This window comes from Mixophyes fleayi, chromosome 3 (assembly GCF_038048845.1).
Source record: "Mixophyes fleayi isolate aMixFle1 chromosome 3, aMixFle1.hap1, whole genome shotgun sequence".
Taxonomy (NCBI): Eukaryota; Metazoa; Chordata; class Amphibia; order Anura; family Limnodynastidae; genus Mixophyes; species Mixophyes fleayi.
In genome coordinates this window covers 189,161,649-189,183,523 of record NC_134404.1, presented here as the reverse complement: position 1 = coordinate 189,183,523, position 21,875 = coordinate 189,161,649, and the positions used below count along the sequence as shown (strand labels likewise).

General features: G+C 44.2%; 1 protein-coding gene across 2 annotated transcripts in view; it reads left to right on the top strand.

The window, feature by feature from the left end:
- The window catches only part of CDK19 (cyclin dependent kinase 19), a 206,215-nt gene that overhangs the window by 177,768 nt on the left and 6,572 nt on the right, over positions 1-21,875 (top strand). For both annotated transcript variants that reach the window (XM_075202923.1, XM_075202924.1), the window contains one exon: positions 425-661. In XM_075202923.1, the coding sequence (XP_075059024.1) occupies positions 425-661 (237 nt within the window). The remainder of the gene's footprint in view (positions 1-424; positions 662-21,875) is intronic.

The following is a 21,875-nucleotide window of genomic DNA, read 5'->3' as shown; positions in this document are numbered from 1 at the left end:
GTGTGGCGGGATCATTTAGCTTATGAGTCACTTTTACCTTTGCAGTCTGGCTGGGCCGAAATGCAAAATGTAGACTTAACCTCATGTGTCAATCTCCCATTGTCCCATAGATTGTAAGCTTGCGAGCAGGGCCTTCTCACCACTTTGTCTGTTTTACCCAGTTTGTTTATTAGTTTATTATGTTTGTCCCCAATTGTAAAGCTCTATGGAATATGTTGGCACTATATAAATAAATGATGATGATACTAGAATAATCATGGTGTGTTTCTTTTGAACACAAAGTTTGCTGCATGCCTTAATAATGCAGTACTATAACTTTGCACACTTCATGCACATGTTGTATATTTGTGCACAGCATATATATGCAGTATTACAGAAACATTGTGTTCCATTAATTAACATGGTAAACATTTTTGATCTTCAGAATCAACAGGCACAAAATCAGCACCAGCAACAAGCAGCAAACCAACAGCAGACAGCAGCTCAGCAGCAGAATAGCAGCCAGACCAATGGTACAGGGGGAGCAGGAGGAACAGCAGGAGCAGCAGTCCAACATAGCCAAGACTCCAGCCTTAACCCAGGACCTCCGAACAAGAAACCACGTATGGGGCCTTCAGCCGCTAACTCGGGTGGACCCTCTCTGATGTCTTCAGATTATCAGGTGCAGATTAATTACTATGACTGGCCTTTTATCTGCTGTTAAATTAGAACCAGTGAATTATAAATGATGTGAAATCATCTAGTCCAAATTATTTGCATTTCCTTACAGGCTATTATAAAGTCTCTTAATCTGTAATTTTGAATGTAGACTTTTCATCCAACTAGCAATTATTTCAGAAAGAATGGTCACTTTAGTAAGGTGTGGTAGGATTTATCATCTGTCACAATGCCGACAGACTTTACAAACCCGCCGCTTGGATTACATTATACAGGTGGCGGGTTCGCCCATTGACGATTTAAAATAGTCGTTTTCACTCTGGCCATTACAAGTGACATAATTTCTCACTGCAGAGATTTCTGAAAGTCGCATTTTAGATGTGCCAGGCATTAAAAGTGGGTTAAATAGTTGCTGTCGGTTACATGGTAAGTCTAGATTTTGAGCTGTCTGTTAGATGTCAAGTCTACATTATGTTCTTGTCGCTGTTATACTCATCAGTATTTTTAATGTCGCTGTAAAGTTTGTCGGCATTGTGATAGCCGATTAAATGACTACCACCGTTAAGGACATTATTTAGTTTATTAATAGACATTTGTACTTCAAAAGAGAGAAAATATAATTTCAAAAAAATAAGGTCAAACACCACCAATCTTCATGTAAAATAAATTATGTCGACGCATGTAGCTGATGCTTGACTGAAACTGCCCACACACACTATGGGGGGGGGATATTCAATTGTTAGCGTTAACGGGGAAAAACGAGCGCTCAAAAAATATTACCGTTTATACGGTAATATTGCGCGAGAAAAGCGTTAATACGGTAGTTTACTCGCGGAATTTCAGCTCACCGCTCAGGGAGCAGCGAGCTGAAATTCCGCGAGTGATTACCGTATTAAGGCTAAGATTTTTTGAGCGCTCGTTTTTCCCCGTTAACGCTAACAATTGAATACCCCCTATGAACTTAACTTGCAAAGTTGAAACATTCGATGAGATAATGCAATTATCACTACAAGTGTGGCACACAGGAGATATAAAACAATGTAATACAACGCAAGGGATGAATTAGAAATGTAATTGTCCAAGCTTGTAATTATATTTGTTGTAAATGATTGCTTTAATGGGATGTTCCCAGCAAGGTGCATCAACAACACTGCTGTCTGTTTCCATCAGGTAAGTGGCAGGACAGAGGATCGCATCATTGAATTTTTGGAATCTTTGGTGGGACCCACCAGATCGGGTCAGAGCAAAGATAAATGTAATGTTGTATTTTATATTATCTTAGAGATTACCATCCAAACATTTTTTTGTGTATTTTGTGTGTAATCCTTTAAAAAGCAGCCAATGCTAAGAATGGCTAACCATTTTTTCTTAAGGACAAAGGACTGTTCATTAGTTCAGTTCATTTCATTTCATTTGAATTAAATTAGACAAATATTTTTCTCTTGCATCCTATGGCAGATAGAGGGTCCTGGCAGGAGTTTAGCAATTTAAATTTTCTTCACTAACTTTGAAACTCCTCCTTCCTGCAGAGAACTCATTTTTTTCTGAGTGCCCAAAGGAGTAGGGTGCCATCAGCACTGCCTCTAACGGCGATGGATTTTATTTTATTTGCTTAATTTAACCTCATCACCACCAACGTGGCCTGCATCTTGATAGCCTCATGGTAGGAGTTGTATGTTAGGAGCTGGTTGAAGAGGTGCCTTCTCCGGTCTCCTCCCGCTTCCTTTGAGGGACTGCCTTCAGTGGGTCTCGGTATCTGCCACCTCAATGTCGGACTGCGCACCAGAAATGTGGCTTCAGCTAAGTTAACTTCCATGTCATTTTTGTGTTATCTTTATCTGTTAGGTCTGATAAAAGAGTAATCCAGAGTTTAATATGGAGGAGTCTAATAATTACATTTTATAAGTGTTGCCACAGAGATTATCATTCTTAAGCCCAGACAGCCTCGCACCTCTTCATTGGCAGCCTTTCCTCACTGAGACAAGCCAACCAAAACTGTCAGAAACATTTACTTGCAGCTCTTGCTCCTCCTTTATATCTCTCCTGAAGAAAATATTAATATTACAGAGGTTATCTGTGTGCGTTCAGTCTCTACTCCCTTGCTGGAGTTGTGTCTGTCTTTGTAGGAATCGCTTTCTTTTGTGTTTGTGTAATGTAGTTTTAATTTTTGTATTGTCTTTTTCTGTTAAGTCTGATAAAGGGAGCAATTCCCGAGTTGAATCTGAAGGAGAGGTGTTTGTTACATTTTATAAGTGTTCCATATGTAACTCAATATTGCCTCAGGGTTTATCAGATGCCAATGACCTATGCACAACGTGCAAGGCTGAGAGCCTCACATGACGGCAGGGGAGCAGGGCATGGATCTGGTAAAACCAGCCTGGAATAAATCTTTGGGCCAGCTATTGCTGAACTTGCACATCTCGCCACACATTCCTGTGGGGTAGGTAAACAATCCTCCCTTCTGCTCAAAGCCTCAATGAGCGAGTTAGTTCATTTCAGGTCTCTCAGCGAATGAGCTGTTGGGACCACAAGCCTAGCGAGGTCACTTCAAAGAACTCCAAGGAAGTGCCACTCGTTCCTTTGATGGCTCAAAGTAGACAGCCATGTGGTATTGCACATTCATGATCACAAATGCTAGCCTTCAAGGCTGGACACTGTCACTCTTCATGACTGCTTTAGGGTCTTTGGTCTCCAGCGGAAGCCAGGATTCCAATTAAATGTGCTAGAGCAGTGCTAAACGGTCTAGTCAGAAGACATCTATCTTCTGTTGTTGGAAAAGCCCATATCATCATCATCATCATCATTTATTTATTTATATAGCGCCACTAATTCCGCAGCGCTGTACAGAGAACTCACTCACATTAGTCCCTGTCCCATTGGAGCTTAGTCTAAATTCGCTAACATACACACACAGACATAGAAACTATGGTCCATTTGATAGCAGCCAATTAACCTATTAGTATGTTTTTGTAGTGTGGCAGGAAACTGGATCACCTGGAGGAAACCCACACAAACACAGAGAGAGCATATAAACTCCACACAGATAAGGCCATGGTCGGGAATTGAACTCATGACCCCAGTGCTGTGAGGCAGAAGTGCTAACCACTAAGCCACTTTACTGCCATATAGACAAACATCAACCATAAGAGATGAACAAAGAGCTCACTTGCGATGACAGAAACCAACAAGATAAGGCATTGTCAACGGTGTTCTTTCCAGGGGTGGCATATTGGAAGGTCACTTTTCTGAACATGTTGGATAGTTGATTTAAACTCCATTCATTTAAAGTCCTGAGGTCCTCTGTCTCTGTCTTTTTTCAGAAGAGGGTTGCAATTTACCAGAAGTGCAGGCTTCCATGCAAGGTGTTATGCACATACAACCACTTTACCTTCCTATAGCTCCTTGGCATTTCACTTCTAAGACAAAGGCAAGATTTTGCGATGGTTTACTTAATCCAGGTGGGGGGGGGGTCTAATTTTGCCCGAAAATTCAATATGGAGTCTTCTACTACTGTATCATCACAGCATGATATCTCGTGACAAATTAAATAAAAGTAAATTACTTTGGGAAAAAGATTGATGGGAATGGGAACAAAAAGTGTAATCTCAGTCTTTGGGGTGTAGGCCATACCAGGAATCTAACTGAACATGTTATATTAAGACATGTTGGAGAGCTGCATCATTTAGTTTCTGGCTCCTCTGTCTTCGAGAAGCCAATTCTAATTACTCACATTTACATGCAAACCCCTCAAAAACACCACTACTTCATACAGTTCAAATATCTCAAAATACTCTCCCTCTTGCCCTATTAGATCTATCTCTTCATCTCTTTTTTTTAGAGCTTACACTACTCTCACATCAATGTATCATCACAACTAGCCAAATCTCCACTCTGAGCTATACTCGTTCCTCTTGTTTTAGCTATGCCCTCTTCCAATTAGAATGTAAGTTCTCTCATGAGCAGGGCCCATCCGACCCTTTGTTTTTACATCTGCATTTATTTTGTCAAACTTGAATGTACCAGTTTTATGTATGTACTGTTTTCCCCACTGTCTGGCGCTATGGAGCAGAGTAGGACCTTACAAATAAATGATAATAATAATAGGGGTATTATTGTGCAATATGTATTGTGTGAAGACGTTAGGTTTCTACATTTGATGGTCTTAAACCTGATCAGAAAATCAAACTTGATATGATATATAGCACCTTAATAAGCTTCAATAAAACTAATTGGTATATTGTATGTTATTGTACTAGTTTTCTAAAGGTGGTATGGTATTATGCATAAACTGTGATGTGCTGTTTAGAGCAAGTGATGATTATGATATTATACTGTATGTGAATTTTGCCCTTGTGCTTGGCACTGAATATTAGTGGGACAACACAATCAACACATAACAGTAAATGTGGTTTTCACAACTAACACTTTAACAGTCTTAATGTTTCCATTCCTGAATGTCAGATAAGTAGACTCAGCAGACTGGTGACATATTTTTCCATGTAATACTAAACCACTGTTATTCACCTGTAGGGAAAAATACATGTCATAGGATGAATGTAATTTGAGATAAGTATTAAGTTGCAGTGTTAGAGGATTTTTACATAGCGCACACTTTACATAGTGTATTTCTATCCACTGACCAATACTACAGGTGTCTTACCTTAGCTCATTAATGTACAAGGATAAGATGTCCATACAAGTGTTAATGGTAGTGCCACAAGAGTAGGTATGTATGCAGCCACAGTAATGGAATGTTTTACAGCCTATGTAGAGTACAATACAAATATTTAAATACAAAATAATTTTGCCTGTCACTCAAAAAGTGCTTCCTAAATCTTTGGCTTTCAAAATGCTGTTTGTTAACTTTTGACAGCTGTTGTGTGACAGAGAAACACCATTTCCATTCAGTTGTCACTATTTAGAGTTTAAAACGCTACTTTTTTCTGGCTATACAATTCAGTGTTTTACAATCACCTGTGACACAAGCCTGAGCAGACGTTGTCATTAAAAACTTTACAATATTTAGCTACCCGCTTGAACACCCTTCTTCCCTCCCTGATCCACCCAGACCAGGTTGGATTTATACCAGGTCGACAAGCTATAGATAACACCAGACGGGCTATTGACCTCATACATTCTATTCATTCTGGTAAATCACCATCACTAATAATGGCACTTGATGCAGAAAAAGCGTTTGATCGCATCTCTTGGACCTTTATGTCTAGGGTCCTGAGGTCGATGGGTTTTTCTGGTCAGTTTTTAGACGGCCTATTAGCTTTGTATCAGTCCCCTAGAGCAACGGTAGTGGCCAACGGAGTCGCTTCCCCCCCATTTTCGATTTCTAATGGGACGCGGCAGGGATGCCCACTCTTGCCTTTAATCTTTGCCCTGTCAATTGAACCATTAGCAGCAAAGATCCGATCATACAGGGCGATACATGGAGTTAAAACAGGGAAATCCGAACATAAAATATCATTATATGCTGACGACGTGCTTTTGACTCTCTCGGATCCCACTATTTCTCTCCCCCCCCCCTTCTCGCAGACATCAAAACCTACAGTTATATTTCGGGATACAAAATCAATCCTCAAAAAACAGAAACTCTTGATTTCTATCTCACAGATAGTATGAGATCTTCTCTTACTCAAAAATTCCCCTTTAAATGGCACCAAAAAAAGATAAAATACTTGGGTATTTATATAACTTAACAATATAATCAGCTTTTCCAAGCTAATTACCCAAAATTATTATCCCAAATTAAATCTGACTTAGAAACCTGGAGTAAGAATCTCATTTCCTGGATTGGACGCATCAATTCAGTCAAGATGAACATTTTACCCAGGTTACTATATCTTTTTCAAGCCCTTCCCATACGCATCCCCCCGTATGTATTCAAATTCTTACAACACTACACTTCACAATTTATTTGGGATGGGAAGCACCCAAGAGTACGGCTTCTTGTTCTACAAAGATCGACACGGGACGGTGGCTTGGAGGTCCCCAACTTTAGGAACTATTTTTTGGCAGCGCAACTTGCCCAATGTATTTTGTGGAATTCCTCAGGCTCCTCCAGAGTCTGGGTCTCAATTGAAGCTAAAAGCCTGGGTATTTCTTCCGCTTCCTCTCTCCTGTGGCTCCCTCGCACTAAGCGTCCTCGGCCCGCTATTTATCACCCAATTGTATCGCATTCGCTTTCAATCTAGGACCGAGCAAACACAAAGTTTAATCTCGCCCAGGCTCCTAGTCCAATCATCCCTCTCTTTGACAACCCAGATTTTCCACCAGGTCGTATAGGTTCATCCTTTGAATTTTGGAAAAGGAATGATGTTTATTATCTTAATGATATCACTAAAGACGCTTCTTTTCCCTCATTCGCAGACATAAAAACCAAATTTATTATTCCCAACACCTTCTTCTTTCAATACCTACAACTTAGAAATTTTCACTCCACCACTAAATTAACTTTAAGAATCAGGCCGTTGACCTCATTCGAATCACTTTTTTTCTCCGGCGATCCTCTACAAATGGCCTTATATCTCAATTATATTGGGAACTGAGAATCCCTAACGTAGACATCCAAGACTCCCATGAGCGAGCCTGGGAGGAGGATTTGGAAGGCCCCTTGGATAGAGAGGATTGGGATGAAATAAAGTCTAACACGGCCTCTAGCTCAATCTGTGTGAAGCTGAAAGAAAACGCCTATAAGCTTCTTTATCGATGGTACCTGGTCCCAACCAAATTGCATAAAATCTTTCCGGACACATCCAGCTCATGTTGGAGAGGATGTTCGTCGGAAGGGTCCTTCCTCCATATCTGGTGGCAGTGCCCCAAGCTTGCCCCATTCTGGATGGAACTAAGGGACTTCACGTCTCAGATTCTGCAGGTTGACATCCCATTCTCTCCTAGATTTTTCCTTCTCCCACTTGGATTTTAATCTGCTACTACACATCAAACAAAAATGTTCCGCCATATAGTTTCTGCAGCGCTGTGTCACATTGCCACCAGTTGGAAACAGGCCACCGTGCCTACTCTGCAGGCCATTATCAATAGAGTCTGGCACTCATACAAAATGGAGTTTATGACCAGGGCTGCCAAGAGGAATTCAGGGCCCCGGTACAACAAATTCATGGGGGCCCCCTCATAGTCGAGTAAGCCCAAAAATGTTTGCGCCGCCTAGCGGCGGCGCAAGCAATTACGGGGGTGTGGTCATACATTTGGGGGCATGTCAATGTGTCGTGGGGGCGTAGCTAGCCTAAACGGCGCCGCAAAATAAATTCGGGGGTGTGGTCATACATTGGGGGGCGTTGTCCACTTTCAAGATCACAGACCAAGCTTTCCCATAGGTCCCCACTGTCCCTGATATTCAAGGATTTTCAAAGATTTATCTATTTTTATTGTATTGATCAATTGCACAATAAAAAAAATTTTATGTTACATGTAGTTCTTAACATCTATCCCTACTCATATTTTTAGGCTTTAGAAGTTATTATTTGTTGAAAAAGAGTATTTAAGAGGCAAATTAACATTTTTGCAACTACTATGTCCTGCTGATTTGGATACCTAATTGCACTACATAAATATACTGGATCACATATAAAGAACTGTGATTATGTATTTAACTAAAATGAAGCTTGCTTAAGACCAAGCGGATATAATTGTTCCCATAGGTGTCTCATGTGTTTTTATAAGCACACAGCTTTCTACCTCTGGATTAAGGGCCTATACAGTTATTATTTATATATATATAATCCCCCAGATTATTATTTTCAGTCTATCTTTACTTACCTTTTCTTAGCTTCTTTCTTTTCTTTTCTTTTATTCTGTCTTCTTTTCTTTCTTCATGCTGCTTGCTTGGTCCTGTCCTGTGTCTGGCTGCGGCGCTCCTCACTGACTGTTGGGCGTGACTTGATGATGTCACGCCCGACAGTCAGTGTGACTAGAGAAGACAGGAGAGGAGGGACGCGGCGCCGCGATCACGTGGTGAGTATATATTTTCTTTTTTTTTTCTCAGCTCCCCCCACCAACGAACGAAACAGACCCCCTCCCCCCCCCCCCCCCCGGAGAAAAAATAAAAATAGAAGAAATGAAAAATGAAAAAAAAAAAAACACAAGAAAAAAATGTTTAAAAAAAAATAAAAAAATAGTAGTGAAGGACCGGCCCGGGCCCCCCGGCGAGCCCGGGCCCGGGTAAAATGTACCCGCTCCCCCCCCCTCTCGGCGGCCCTGTTTATGACATCCATACTGCGTAATACTTCTAAATCATTTCACAAAATTTGGGCACCGTGGATGTCATTTTTTCAAGTTCAAACTCCTTTTGCCATTTGACTCCCCTGCAACACTCCACTTGATATCCTTCCTCGATTCTTTACCGCCTCCCATCTCTTGCCTTCCCCTTCTTTCTTTCTTCTTCCTTTTCTCCTGCTTTGCCCCTCTTTTTTTTCTATTGGCGGTTTTTCCGCACCGCCCCCCTAGTCTAACTGGTTTATCTCTCTCTGACCAACTTCTCTTTTCTCTGTTTCCTCTCTCTTCTCTCCCTACAGTTAAAATTTGGTCAATATCATGTTTCTGTTCTGTATGATATACACTGAATGCATAGGTCCTTGAACTTGTTTGACTTGATTGTTACGGATACTGTATTGGACTGATGCTTGTTTTTGACCTTTTAAAAATAAAACTTTAAAAAAAACAAAAAAAACTTTACAATATTGGAATATTCTTATACTTTGCTGCAGTAAATATACTGGCTTTGGTGAGAGAAGCTCTACAAAATAGTGAATGTGTGGGTACAGAAACATTTGCTCATGTGTCATTCAGGGCTCTCTCCCACAAATTAACTTGTGCTATAGTGATGCATTTTTAATCCATATCCATGGTTTTCATGCATTGTGATTAAATCTATTGTACTGGAAAAATAAAAAGAATAGAGTATGCTGAGTTCTAAACATTTAAATGTGAGGCAACAATTTTAGAACCCAGTGATGGGTACTTTTTATGAGACTCTTTGACCTATATATAGACCAATGACTGATTACTAATTTCATCAAAAGGTGAAAAGCTGTTGTCCTTTGCTTCTCCTTCGTGATTTAGTATATGGATCACATTTCAGGTAATTAATATCCATTTTTTTGGCCAATGTAATGTTGACTGCATCTAGTGGAAGATGCACACAGCACACAGTTCTGCTAGAAACTTTGCAAACCCTTTAGAATTTTCAGAATTTTTCATAAATGTGACCTTAAATGTGTTCAGATCTTCCTCTGTCATAAAAATAGATATAGTGTACCCAATACATCAAATAACACCCAAAAGGATATACCTTTTCATTAATTTATTGATAAAAATGATCCAACATTAAAAAAATTTGTCAGAAAAATATGTGAACCTATGCTTTCAGTAACTGGTGTGACTCCCTTGTGCATCAATAACTTCAGTCAAACTTTTATGGTAAGTGATGATCAGTCCCACACATCGGCTGGGAGGAATTTTGGCCCATTCCTTTTTACAGAACTGCTTCAACTCATGGATGTTGCATGAACACCCCGCTTCCAGTCGTGCCAAAACATTTCAATTGGTTTAAGGTCTGGGCTTTGACTTGGTCATTCCAAAACATGAATTGTTCCTGCTACAACCATTTTTTTGTAGACTGGCTGGTGTGTTTAGGGTTGTTGTCTTGTTGCAAGACCCACATTCTGTTGAGCTTCAGTTCACGGATAAATACCCTGACATGCTCCTCTAGAATTTGCTGGTACAATCCAGAATTGATAGTTCCATTAATAATGACAATCCACACTGGTCCCATGGCAGCAAAAGAGTCCCAAATCATCATTTTGCCACCATCATGTTTCAAGGTTGGGTTTAGGTTCTTATGTTGGAATGTAAACATAGCATTTCTGTCAGGCGCCGTCCCCGTGCTGTGTCCGTCGCACAGGGACGGACGCCTGCTATTGCTGCAGAGCGCTCGGTTGCTAGGCTGCAGAGCGCTCGGTTGCTAGGCAACCGAGCGCACTTCCGGGTCGGCGGTCACGCGTTCCGTTGCTAGGCAACGGAACGCTTCTCTGTAGTTCCGGCGGTGGTGTTCAGCCACTGATTAGGAGATGCCCTATAAAAAGATCACTCTGGCACTTGGAGAGTGCCAGAGTATTAGGTCCCACCTAGCTCCAGCATTCCTGTGCATTCCTCTAGTGATTCCTGTGTATTACCCGGCTTGCTCCTGACTACCCTTCGTCTGTGCTCCTTGTGTACTGAACCTGGCTTGTTGACCATTCTCTCCTGCGCTTCTGATACCTGACCCGGCTATTCCTGACTACGATATTGAATTCTCCCTGTGGCATATCCTGACTCTCGGTTCTGACCCAGCCTGCCTGACACCATTTCCATCTTATCGCTTCACTGGTTGCACCCTCTGAGGACCGCGACCTGCGTGTCTCCTGCAGCTAAGACCATACTTCCTTGCAGGGGTTCCTGGCAAAGACCTGGGACACGTTAGACTCCGCGCCACTTTGGTGAGTAGTGCTAAAACCAGTAAGCAGAATATTTTGAGTTCGTGACAGTATACTCTGGCCATGACGTCAGATGGAACAGGTGAGCCCTCAGCTCGGGATCTTCTTATCCACCTGGGCCGCCGAGTGGAACAGCAGGAGGCGGACCAGGCTCGTTTACTTCAGTGTGTCCAAGGGATTATGTCTCGTCTAGACTCCCTATAGGCGGTCCAACCTCCCCCGACGGAACCTCCCACTGCTCCTTCTCTTGCCGCAGTGGCTCCAGTGGCTCCGTCTTCTTCTTTGACTCATTCTACCGTGCTTAGAATTCCTTTCCCGGAGAAGTACGACGGAGATCCTATGAGATGCAGAGGTTTCCTCAACCTGTGTGCAATCCATTTCGATTGCAACTCCTCTGCCTTCTCATCTGAATGCACCAAGTTAGCCTTCATGATATCTCTGCTCAGCGGACAAGCATTGGCCTGGACTTCACCGTTATGGGAGCGCAACGATCCTTTACTAGAGAATTCCGCAGCATTCATTGAGATGTTTCGTAAGGTCTTCGATGAACCTGGTTGGATCTCCTCAGCTGCCTCTAACCTGTTGAATCTTCAGTCGGTCAGTATTCGGTACAGTTTCGTACCCTTGCTTTGGAACGTCGATGGAACAACGAGGCCCTCATCGCTACCTTTTGGCAGGGCCTTACTGACCGGATCAAGGATGAGTTAGCCACCAGGGAACTCCCCTCTGACCTGGATACCCTTATTTCCCTGTGTATCCGGATTGACCTACGTTTCAGGGAAAGAACGTCGGAGAGATCTCTCACAAGACGTCCTCCCCGCTTGGCACCTACCTTTCAAAATCCTATTTCGGCTACGGTGGAACCAATGCAGCTGGGTCGCTCAAAATTGACGCCCGAGGAGCGTGAGAGACGGTTCAAACAGAGACTGTGTCTATATTGCGGGGAGTCTGGACATGTGTTAAGTCTCTGTCCTAAGAGACCGGGAAATGCTTCCTTCTAAACGGTAAGAGGGAGGCCGCCTTAGGAGTAGCTGTTTCCACTCCCTACTCAACTTCTAATCCTGAGTTCCTCATGCCAGTTCTACTGGTCAGTCCTAAGGGACCCCAGCAGACCCTAGCCTTCATGGATTCCGGTGCCGCCAGGAATTTTATCTCGGCCTCTCTTGCCGTACAACTCCAGTTATCCATTCTGGACCTTCCTCAGACGCTAACGCTAACAGCTGTGGACGGCAACCCCGTCAGCAATGGTACCATCTCTAGCATCACTAGTGCCGTTCAGTTGCGGATTGGAGCCTTACACCAAGAGTGGATCCAATTCCTAGTGTTACCACAATCTGTCAATCCTTTAATTTTGGGTCTTACCTTGCTCCGGGCCCACTCTCCACAATTTGACTGGGCTCGTGCCAAAGTTATCTCCTGGGGTCCGCAGTGCCATAATCAGTGTATCTTCTCACCACGTCCCCACATTTGCCTTATTCAGACCAATTCCGAGACAACCGCACTACCCTCGGTCTACCAAACCTTTAAGGATGTCTTCTCCAAGGAAAGATCAGAGATTCTTCCACCTCATCGCCCTTGGGACTGCCCGATTGAATTAATTCCGGGAAAACAGATTCCTCGTGGTAGGACTTATCTCCTGTCTTTGCCAGAAACCCAAGCAATGTCACAATATATCTCTGAAAACTTAGCCCGGGGGTTCATCAGAAAATCTTCCTCTCCGGCCGGAGCAGGGTTCTTTTTTGTTAAAAAAAAAAAGACGGCTCTCTACTCCCCTGCATTGATTATCGACAACTAAATAAAATTACCATAAAGAATTGCTATCCTTTGCCCCTAATTATGGACCTTTTTCATAGAATCAGCGGAGCCCGAGTCTTCACAAAACTAGGTCTCCGAGGGGCATATAATTTGGTACGAATCCGTCAAGGAGACGAGTGGAAGACAGCGTTCAACAGGCGGGACGGACATTTTGAATATCTAGTTATGCCATTCGGGCTTATTAACGCCCCCGCTGTCTTTCAATCCTTTGTTAATGAGATCTTCCAAGACCTTTTATATCACTCTGTAGTTGTCTACCTGGACGACATCTTAATTTTCTCCTAAGATATTACCTCCCATCGTCTTCACGTTAAAGAAGTTTTATCCCGACTACGAGCTAATCAACTCTTCTGCAAATTAGAGAAGTGTATCTTCGAAGTTGAACAACTCCCTTTCCTTGGGTACATTGTTTCGGGATCAGGACTACGCATGGATCCAAAAAAGGTATCCGCCATTACCAGTTGGCCTCTTCCTCAAGGCACCAAAGCCATTCAAAGATTTATTGGGTTCGCCAACTATTACAGGCAGTTTGTTAAGGGGTTCTCATCCATTATTGCCCCAATAACCGCTCTGACCCGCAAATCATCCAATCCCAGAGACTGGCCTCCCGATGCCCTGAAGGCATTTAACCTCCTAAAGCAAGCCTTTTCGTCGGCACCAGTCCTTTCTCAACCGAATCAATCAGAACCCTTTTTTCTGGAAGTTGATGCTTCCGCTATAGGTATTGGGGCAGTGCTCTTCCAGAAATCCGAACTGGGTACTCATCTCCCCTGCGGGTTTTTCTCTAAAAGATTCTTGTCTCATTAGAAGAATTATGGCATTGGCGACAAGGAGTTGCTTGCAATCAAGGCCGCCCTTGAGGAGTGGCGACATCTCTTAGAAGGTTCCCGTCATCCAGTAACAGTTTTAACTGACCATAAGAACCTGCTTTATATCGGTGAAGCTCGGTGCCTCAACCCACGTCAAGCTTGATGGGCATCATTCTTCGCACGCTTCAATATTATTCTAACTTACCATCCTGGGTCCAAAAACATCCGAGCGGACGCTCTGTCTCGATCTTTCGACAACACTGACCTCTGCACTTCCCTGAAGCCGCTGCCGATTCTAACACCCACCAGGATTATCGCCTTTACCAACACCTCTTCTAGGACACCTCCTAGGGGTTGTTCCTTCTTGGAGCCTAATCTAAGAGCCAAAGCTCTACGGTGGGCACATTCCTTCAAACTGGCGGGACACGCCGGGGTGAAGAAAACCTATGAATTTCTTCGTCGAAGATATTGGTGGCCGGCCTTGCATTCTGACGTACGAAAATTCGTGGCCTCCTGTGCTACGTGTGCTCGTTGTAAAAACCCCAGATTGGCTCCAAAAGGTCTTCTACAACCGCTTCCTACTCCAGACCTTCCTTGGCAGAGTATATCCATGGATTTCATCACTGACCTTCCCCCAGTAATGGGTTCACCATCATTTGGGTCGTTGTGGACAGATTCTCTAAAATGGCCCACTTCGTTCCTTTGCCCGCTCTACCGTCTGCTTCTCAGTTGGCTCTTATCTTTATTAAGGAGATATTCAGAATCCATGGCTGCCCTCGTGAAATCAAAATCATTTCAGACCGTGGAGTGCAGTTTGTTTCCCAATTCTGGAGGGCTTTTTGTAAAACACTTTGTTCCGACCTCAAGTACTCATCCGGCTATCATCCACAAACCAATGGCCAAATGGAGCGGATTAACCAGGACCTCAAAGTCTTTTTACGATGTTTTTCTTCTAACGTGCCTCCTGGTTTTCACCAGGAACCCCCGGCAAGAACGTATGGGCTTAGCTGCAGGAGACACGTAGGTCGCGATCCTTCACTGAGTCGAATACAGAATTAGAGTAGTCAGGTAAGCCGGTTCAGGTAGCATGCTGGCAGCGAGGTACACAGGGAAAATCTCTAAGGAGGTCAAAAAGGCCGGGACGTTAATTTCCAGGAAATGAAGTACACAAGGGGAATCCAAATAGAATAGTCAAGCAAGCTGGGTCAAACAGGACACTAGATATCAGAAGAGTAGTCAGACAAGCCCAAAATATACTGGAACGCTGGAGCAAGGAAAAGACATAATACTCTGGCACAGGCATGGAGCCAGGAGCTGCCTTAAATAATACTGACCGCCAATGGAAGAGAGGCGACAGCGCTGTCATCGTCCGCTGCCGGAGATTAGAATATCGTCCCGTTGCCTAGCTACGGGATGTACATGCGCAGATGAAGCGGCGGTCCGGCCGGAAGTATTGCGGTTGGTTGCCTGGCAATCAGACGCGACGGGAGCAGAGACAGTCAGCCGTCCTGAAGGAGCAGCGGGGCGGCGCCTGACAGCTAGCCTGATGTTGGAATCATGAACATTGTGGCTGCAGATCCTTTTGATGTTAGGAGTTCTTTGTTAGCTCCGTCTGGATGAGAGAGTGCAGCTGATCTCATTGATGGGCTTACCGGATATTGACTTTTTTTGCCGGGGGAAGCTCCTATGGAGGATTGCGACAGATTAAAAAAAGAAGATGGTAGGCATTTCTTAATCTGCACTACAGAAAATAAGGGACAATTATTAATTATTAAAAAAAAGCCAATATTAATATATAGAGGGCACAATATTGTCACAACTATATTGCGTACCTGCTATTGTTGGCACAACTCAGAAGAAGGTGCGGAATCTAACGTGCCCCTGGGACCCCCGCAAGGAGGTATGGACTCTGCTGCAGGATATGCAGGTTGCGGTCCTTCCACAAGTCAACAGCAAGATACAAGAAGGGGGTGTCAGACAGGCCGGGTCGGTAACGTTCAGGTTATAGAAGTACACAGGGATATCCGGAGGGATGGTGAGGCAAGCCGGGTCGGTAACGTTCAGGTAGCGTAGTACAAAGGGAAAACCCAAAGGGGGTGGTCAAACGGTACGGGTCAGAAAGGTCACAGGCAAACGAGGAAATTCAGGAACAATGCTGGAATTGGTAACACAGAAAACGCTGGAGGCAGGAAGACCTGATACTCTGGCACTGGTGAGGTAACAGGAAGTGCCTTATAAAGTTTTAGGGAGCCAATAGGAATGTTTGTGGGCGGCAGCGCTGTTCCTAGCTGCCGCCGAGACTATGAGTAGCGCCCCGTTGTTCCAGAAGGCCGCGGTGAGCGGCCGGAACTTACACTTCTGGTTGCCTGGCAACCAGACACGCTGGGAATAGACACTGGCGGCCGTCCGCCGTCCCGAGGAGACAGCAGGACAGCACTTGACAGTATACCCTCCTCTTCTTCCTCCTGCTCCTGTTTGAAGGAATTTCTTAAGAATCCTGGGGGCATGAAGGTCTTGCTTGTCTACTCATGATCTCTCCTCCGGACCGTATCCTTTCCAATGGACGATAAACTGCTGTTTGCCATGAAGAATGCGAGAGGCCGAGATCCATTTGATTTCAAATTCTGTTCCAGTAGAAGTTTGTACTGGTGGAGGTCGGCAGGAAGACCAAAAGAATTCTTTGAGTACCAATGGCCGCAGTAATGATACGTGGAAAGTATTATGACATTTCAGGGAAGGAGGCAGTTTCAACTTATAGCACACATGATTGATGACTTGTAGAATGGACCAATAAATCGTGGAGCCATCTTCATCGAAGGAACTTTTAATTTCAAGTCCCTGGTGGATAGCCACACCTGGTCCCCTATTTTCAGGAGGGAAGTGGACCTACGATAGTGGTCTGCAAAGATCTTGTGATGCTGTGTGGCCTTGAGTAAAGCTGTCTTAGTCTTAGCCCAAATAAGAGCAAACTCTCGATAGAGGGTATCTACAGCTGAAACTGACGAGGAGGATACTGGAAAGGAATCCGGAAAGACAGGATGGTTTCCATATACAATGAAGAACGGGGAGAATCCGATAGATTCATGAACATGTTGGTTATGGGAGAATTCTGCCCAGGGAAGAAATTGGGACCACTTATTCTGGTTGTCAGAAGTGAAACACTGAAGAAAAGTCTCAAGGTCCTGATTAATTCGCTCAGTCTGCCCATTGTTCTGGGGATGATACCTCGAAGAGAACTTTAGTTCTACACTCAGATTACGGCAAAAGGTTCTCCAGAACCGGGAGGTGAATTGGACTCCGTGGTCCAAAATAATCTCCTTAGGGCAGCCATGTAACCTGAAGATCTCTTAGATAAAGATGTCTGCAAGACGACCGGCAGTGGGTAATCCGGAGAGAGGAATAAAGTGTGCCATCTTGGAAAAACAATCAATGACCACCCAGATAGTGGTAAACCATGCACTGGGAGGTAAATCTGTGATGAAATCCATAGCCATACTCTCCCAGGGGACGTTGGGAATATGAAGTGGACGAAGCAGTCCTGCCGGAGCTTTTCTAGAAGTCTTGTGTTGGGCACAGGTGGTAAAGGAAGAAATGAATTTGCATATATCGGCACATACAGTAGGCCACCAGAAACGACGACAAAGAAATGCTGTACTCTTTTTTTTATTCCAGCATGACCGGCAATGTGGGATGAATGAGCTCACTGCATAGTCTTAAGCCGTAGGTGGGGTTCCACAAATGAGCGGCCTGGAGGAGGAGAGGAAGGCTTGGTTCTGGTGAGAGCCACAATGTTTGAAGGGTTGTTCCTGGTCTGGCTGGGAAAAGAACTGGAGCTGAAGAGAATGCCTTTTTTAGAGTTGCGAAGGCAGAAGTAGCTTTCAGGGACCAAACCCTAGGATTGACAGTCTTCCTGGTTAAGGCTGTGATTGGAGCAATGATGGAGGAGAATCCCTGAATAAATTGGCGATAATAGTTTGCAAAGCCAATGAACCTTTGAATCGCTTTAAGGTCTTGTGGCTGAGGCCAATCCAGGATGGCTGTCACCTTAGTGGGATCCATACATAGACATTGACCTGACACAATGAATCCAAGAAACGGTACCTGCGTTACTTCAAACACGCACTTTACCAGCTTGCAGTAGAGGTGGTGTTTCCGGAGTCTACGTAGGACCTCCTTCACTTGTTCCTGATGGGATTTCAAATCTTTAGAAAATATTAATATATCGTCTAAGTAAACCACCACAGAAGTGTATAACAGGTCCTGAAAGATATCATTGACGAATGTTTGGAAGATAGCTGGGGCATTACAGAGGCCAAAGGGCATCACCAGATACTCGAAGTGCCCATCCCTGGTATTAAAGGCTGTCTTCCATTTGTCCCCTTTCTTGATGCAAATCAAATTGTAGGCCCCACAGAGGTCAAATTTGGAAAAAATTTGAGATCCACTGAGTCTGTCAAAGAGGTCAGAAATGAGAGGTAGTGGATATCGATTTTTGACGATGATGTGATTAAGAGGTTGATAATCGATACAAGGACGAAGAGACCCATCTTTCTTTTTGACAAAGAAGAAGCCTGCACCAGCCGGGGATGTAGACTTATGAATAACTCCCCGTTTTTAGGTTCTCCGTGATGTATTGGGACATGGCCAACGTCTCTGGACGAGATAACGGATAGGTCCGCCCTAAGTTGGTAAAGAGACAAAATAATAGCGCAATCCCACGGATGATTAGGAGGCAGGGTTTCTGCTTCAATCTTGCTGAATACATTTTGGAACTCCATATATGGAGCAGAAAGATTAGATAGCTTGAAGTGGGCCTTAATTTGAGGCTTGGGGGGCAGAACCTTGGACAAACATCTATGAAGACATCCAGATCCCCATGCTGTAACCTGAGTGCGATCCCAATCCATTTGAGGTGAATGCATCCTTAACCATGATAGCCCCAGGATAAGGGGGTTAATGGACTTGGGTAGAACCAAAAGTTGCATCATCTCGCTATGAAGTGCTCCTACAATCAACCGAACTGGAGAAGAGATGGAGCCGTTAGTGATACGACTACCGTCGACTGCCGTCAAAGATAACGGTTGAGGCAAGGATTCCAATGGTGTTTGGAGCTGCGAGGCAAGATCCGCAGAAATGAAGTTCTCGGAGGAACCGGAGTCTACAAAGGCCATGGTAGAGAAAGGACTTTTAGAGGTGCTCAGGATGACAGGCATAAGAAATTCTGGGGAATTTTTGGAGTAGGGAGCAGCAGTGGACTCTCCTAGAGCGGCCTTCCTGCCACCGTTCAGGAGGAAGAGTTTCCTGGCCCCTTGGGGCAAACTCTCAGAAGGTGTCCCGGATCTCCACAATAAAGACACAGACGTGGCTTAAGGCGTCTCGCCCTTTCCTCTGGGGACAATTTAGAGCGTCCTACTTGCATAGGTTCGTTCACTGGCAGGATGGGATTCTGGATCTAAGCAGCCAGCCGTGGTATGAACCGTTTACCAGAGGGACGATCTTGCGTGCGCTCCTGGTGGCGCAAATCCACCTTAATACACATTGAGAAATCGAGATCTGCAGGGAGTTCTCTGGAGATTAACTCATCCTTAATACGGTTGACCAAACCCTGCCAGAAAGTTTCCACTAGTGCTTCGTTGTTCCATTTCAACTCGGAAGCCAAAGTCCTGAACTGAACTGCATATTGTCCCACGGACAGGTCGCCCTGACGAAGATTCAATAAACTAATGGCTGCAGAAGCGACTCTCCAGGGGTCATCAAAGACTCTCCTAAAGGCCTCGATGAAAGAGGTTGTGTTGCTAAGGAGGGGATCCCCTCGTTCCCATAGTGATGAGGCCCAGGCGAGAGCTTGACCGCTGAGGAGGGAGATGATAAACTTTGGTGCGTTCTGATGGGAAGGCCCCTGGATTACATTCAAATTGAATGGTGCATTGGTTCAGAAAACCCCTGCACCTCTTGGGACCTCCGTCAAATTTTTCAGGTGTCGGAATGCGCAGACTGGAAGCTGCTGTAGAGACCGTAACCACACTGGAGGATGCAACTGCAGAGGAGGTTATGGCTGGAGTAGTTGGTAAGAAACCCTGTAAGACATCAAAATGGGTTGCAATACCTTGCACACATTGCAGGAGATGAGCCTGGGCCGCTTCCTGTTGTTCAACCCGCTGGGCCAGGTGCAGAAGTAACTCTCGGGCCGACGGTTCACCAGACCCCTCCGAAGTCATGGCCAAAGTATACTGTCACAACTATATTGCATACCTGCTATTGTTGGCGCAACTCAGAAGAAGGTGCGGAATCTAACGTACCCCTGGTATTCACCAGGGACCCCCGCAAGGAGGTATGGACTCCGCTGCAGGGACACGCAGGTCGCGGTCCTTCCACAAGTCAACAGCAAGATATAAGAAGGGGGTGTCAGACAGGCCGGGTCGGTTTTGTTCAGGTAATAGAAGTACACAGGGATATCCGGAGGGATGGTGAGGCAAGCTGGGTCGGTAACGTTCAGGTAGCGTAGTACAAAGGGAGATCCAAAAGGGGTGGTCAAACGGTCCGGGTCAGAAATTTCACGGGCAAACGAGGAAAGTCAGGAACAATGCTGGAACTGGTAACACAGAAAATGCTGGAGGCAGGAAGACCTGATACTCTGGCACTGGTGCGGTAACAGGAAGTGCCTTATAAAGTTTTAGGGAGCCAATAGTAATGTTTGTGGGCGGCAGCACTGTTCCTAGCTGCCGCAGAGACTCTGAGTAGCGTCCCATTACCTAGCAATGGGACGCGCATGCGCAGAAGGCCGCGCCGAGTGTCTGGAACTTTCGCAGGCAACCAGACGCGCTGGGCATAGACACAGGCGGCTGTCCATCTAGTGGTTTGGAGGTGAAAATCGCTAGTGATATTCTGCAATTTCAAATCCGCTAAACAAAACAGGTGCATTGATTTCCCCCTGTCTTCTATCCTTCAACCTATTCTCTACCCATCTTTTTTTCCCCTAGATCTGGTATGTTAATCTTTTTTACCAGACTTTTATGTGGAAGATGACAAAATGCTTTAAAAAATCCAAATATATCCTATCCATTGCACTACCAATATCCAATCTGAAACCTACCTACTCATGAAAACTAATCGACATAGGACGTAGTGATCTATCAATTATTGAACTTAGTTCCTTTAGCACATGTGGGTAGATGTCATGCAGGCCAGACATTTTATCTGTCTTAACCTTGTTTAGGCATAGCCACACTTCTTTCTGTATTAGACAAGTAACATTGAACGGCGTGCATCAGTTATTACAAAATAACCTGTTCTCCTTCCTCTAAATCCAGACTGTAAAGATTATTAAAAAGATATTAATATTTTACAAGTGTTTCCCTACTTTGTCACTTAGTGGTCCAATAGTCCAAAGTTGTAAAATTGTGTGTACTTTTATGACAGTAAAAAATATTGTTATTGCCAAAATTTACAATTGCATTGTTTAAAGTATACCCATTGCCTACATAGAGTGTGGGCAGCCACTTTGTGGACTGAGACAATATTTATGAGCATGCTGTCTGTTTAGTTTTCTAGGAATCTGTAGAAGGAACAAACTGTCTAGTGCAAAGTGTAACTATAGCCATAGCAATGCACAGGACCCTGCAGAATAACAGTGCCTGGCATGTGCAGTTGTAAATAGTTCAGGCACGTATTAAATAAATTCATTACCGTGTTGGGCCATACTTTACAAATGGTAAGGTCACAGAGGGTTGGTGGGATTTTAAATTCTCAGCTTACAGGTGATTGGGCTCGCCTAAAATTTTGCCCATGTGCTGGTTGGGCTAGGGGGCAGGGGGCATCTGCTCCCTGGGCCAGTCCCATAGTGGGCTACCTTGGCCTGGGTCGCTGGGCTAGCTGCATTTTTTTCCCTTTAAAATCAGCTGCTCAGTTGAGTCTTGCCCCTCGGGATACATTTTTTCAGCCCTCACCTGATTTTGGCTATGTGGTGAGTAATTTTTAGTTGTGCAATTAATGGTTAAGAGCAGCATCTGCAGTATATACCTAAAATTTATATAACTAAAAACGAACAAAAAATAAGAAAGAAGAAGAAGAAAAGAAAAAAGGGGAATTTAATTAC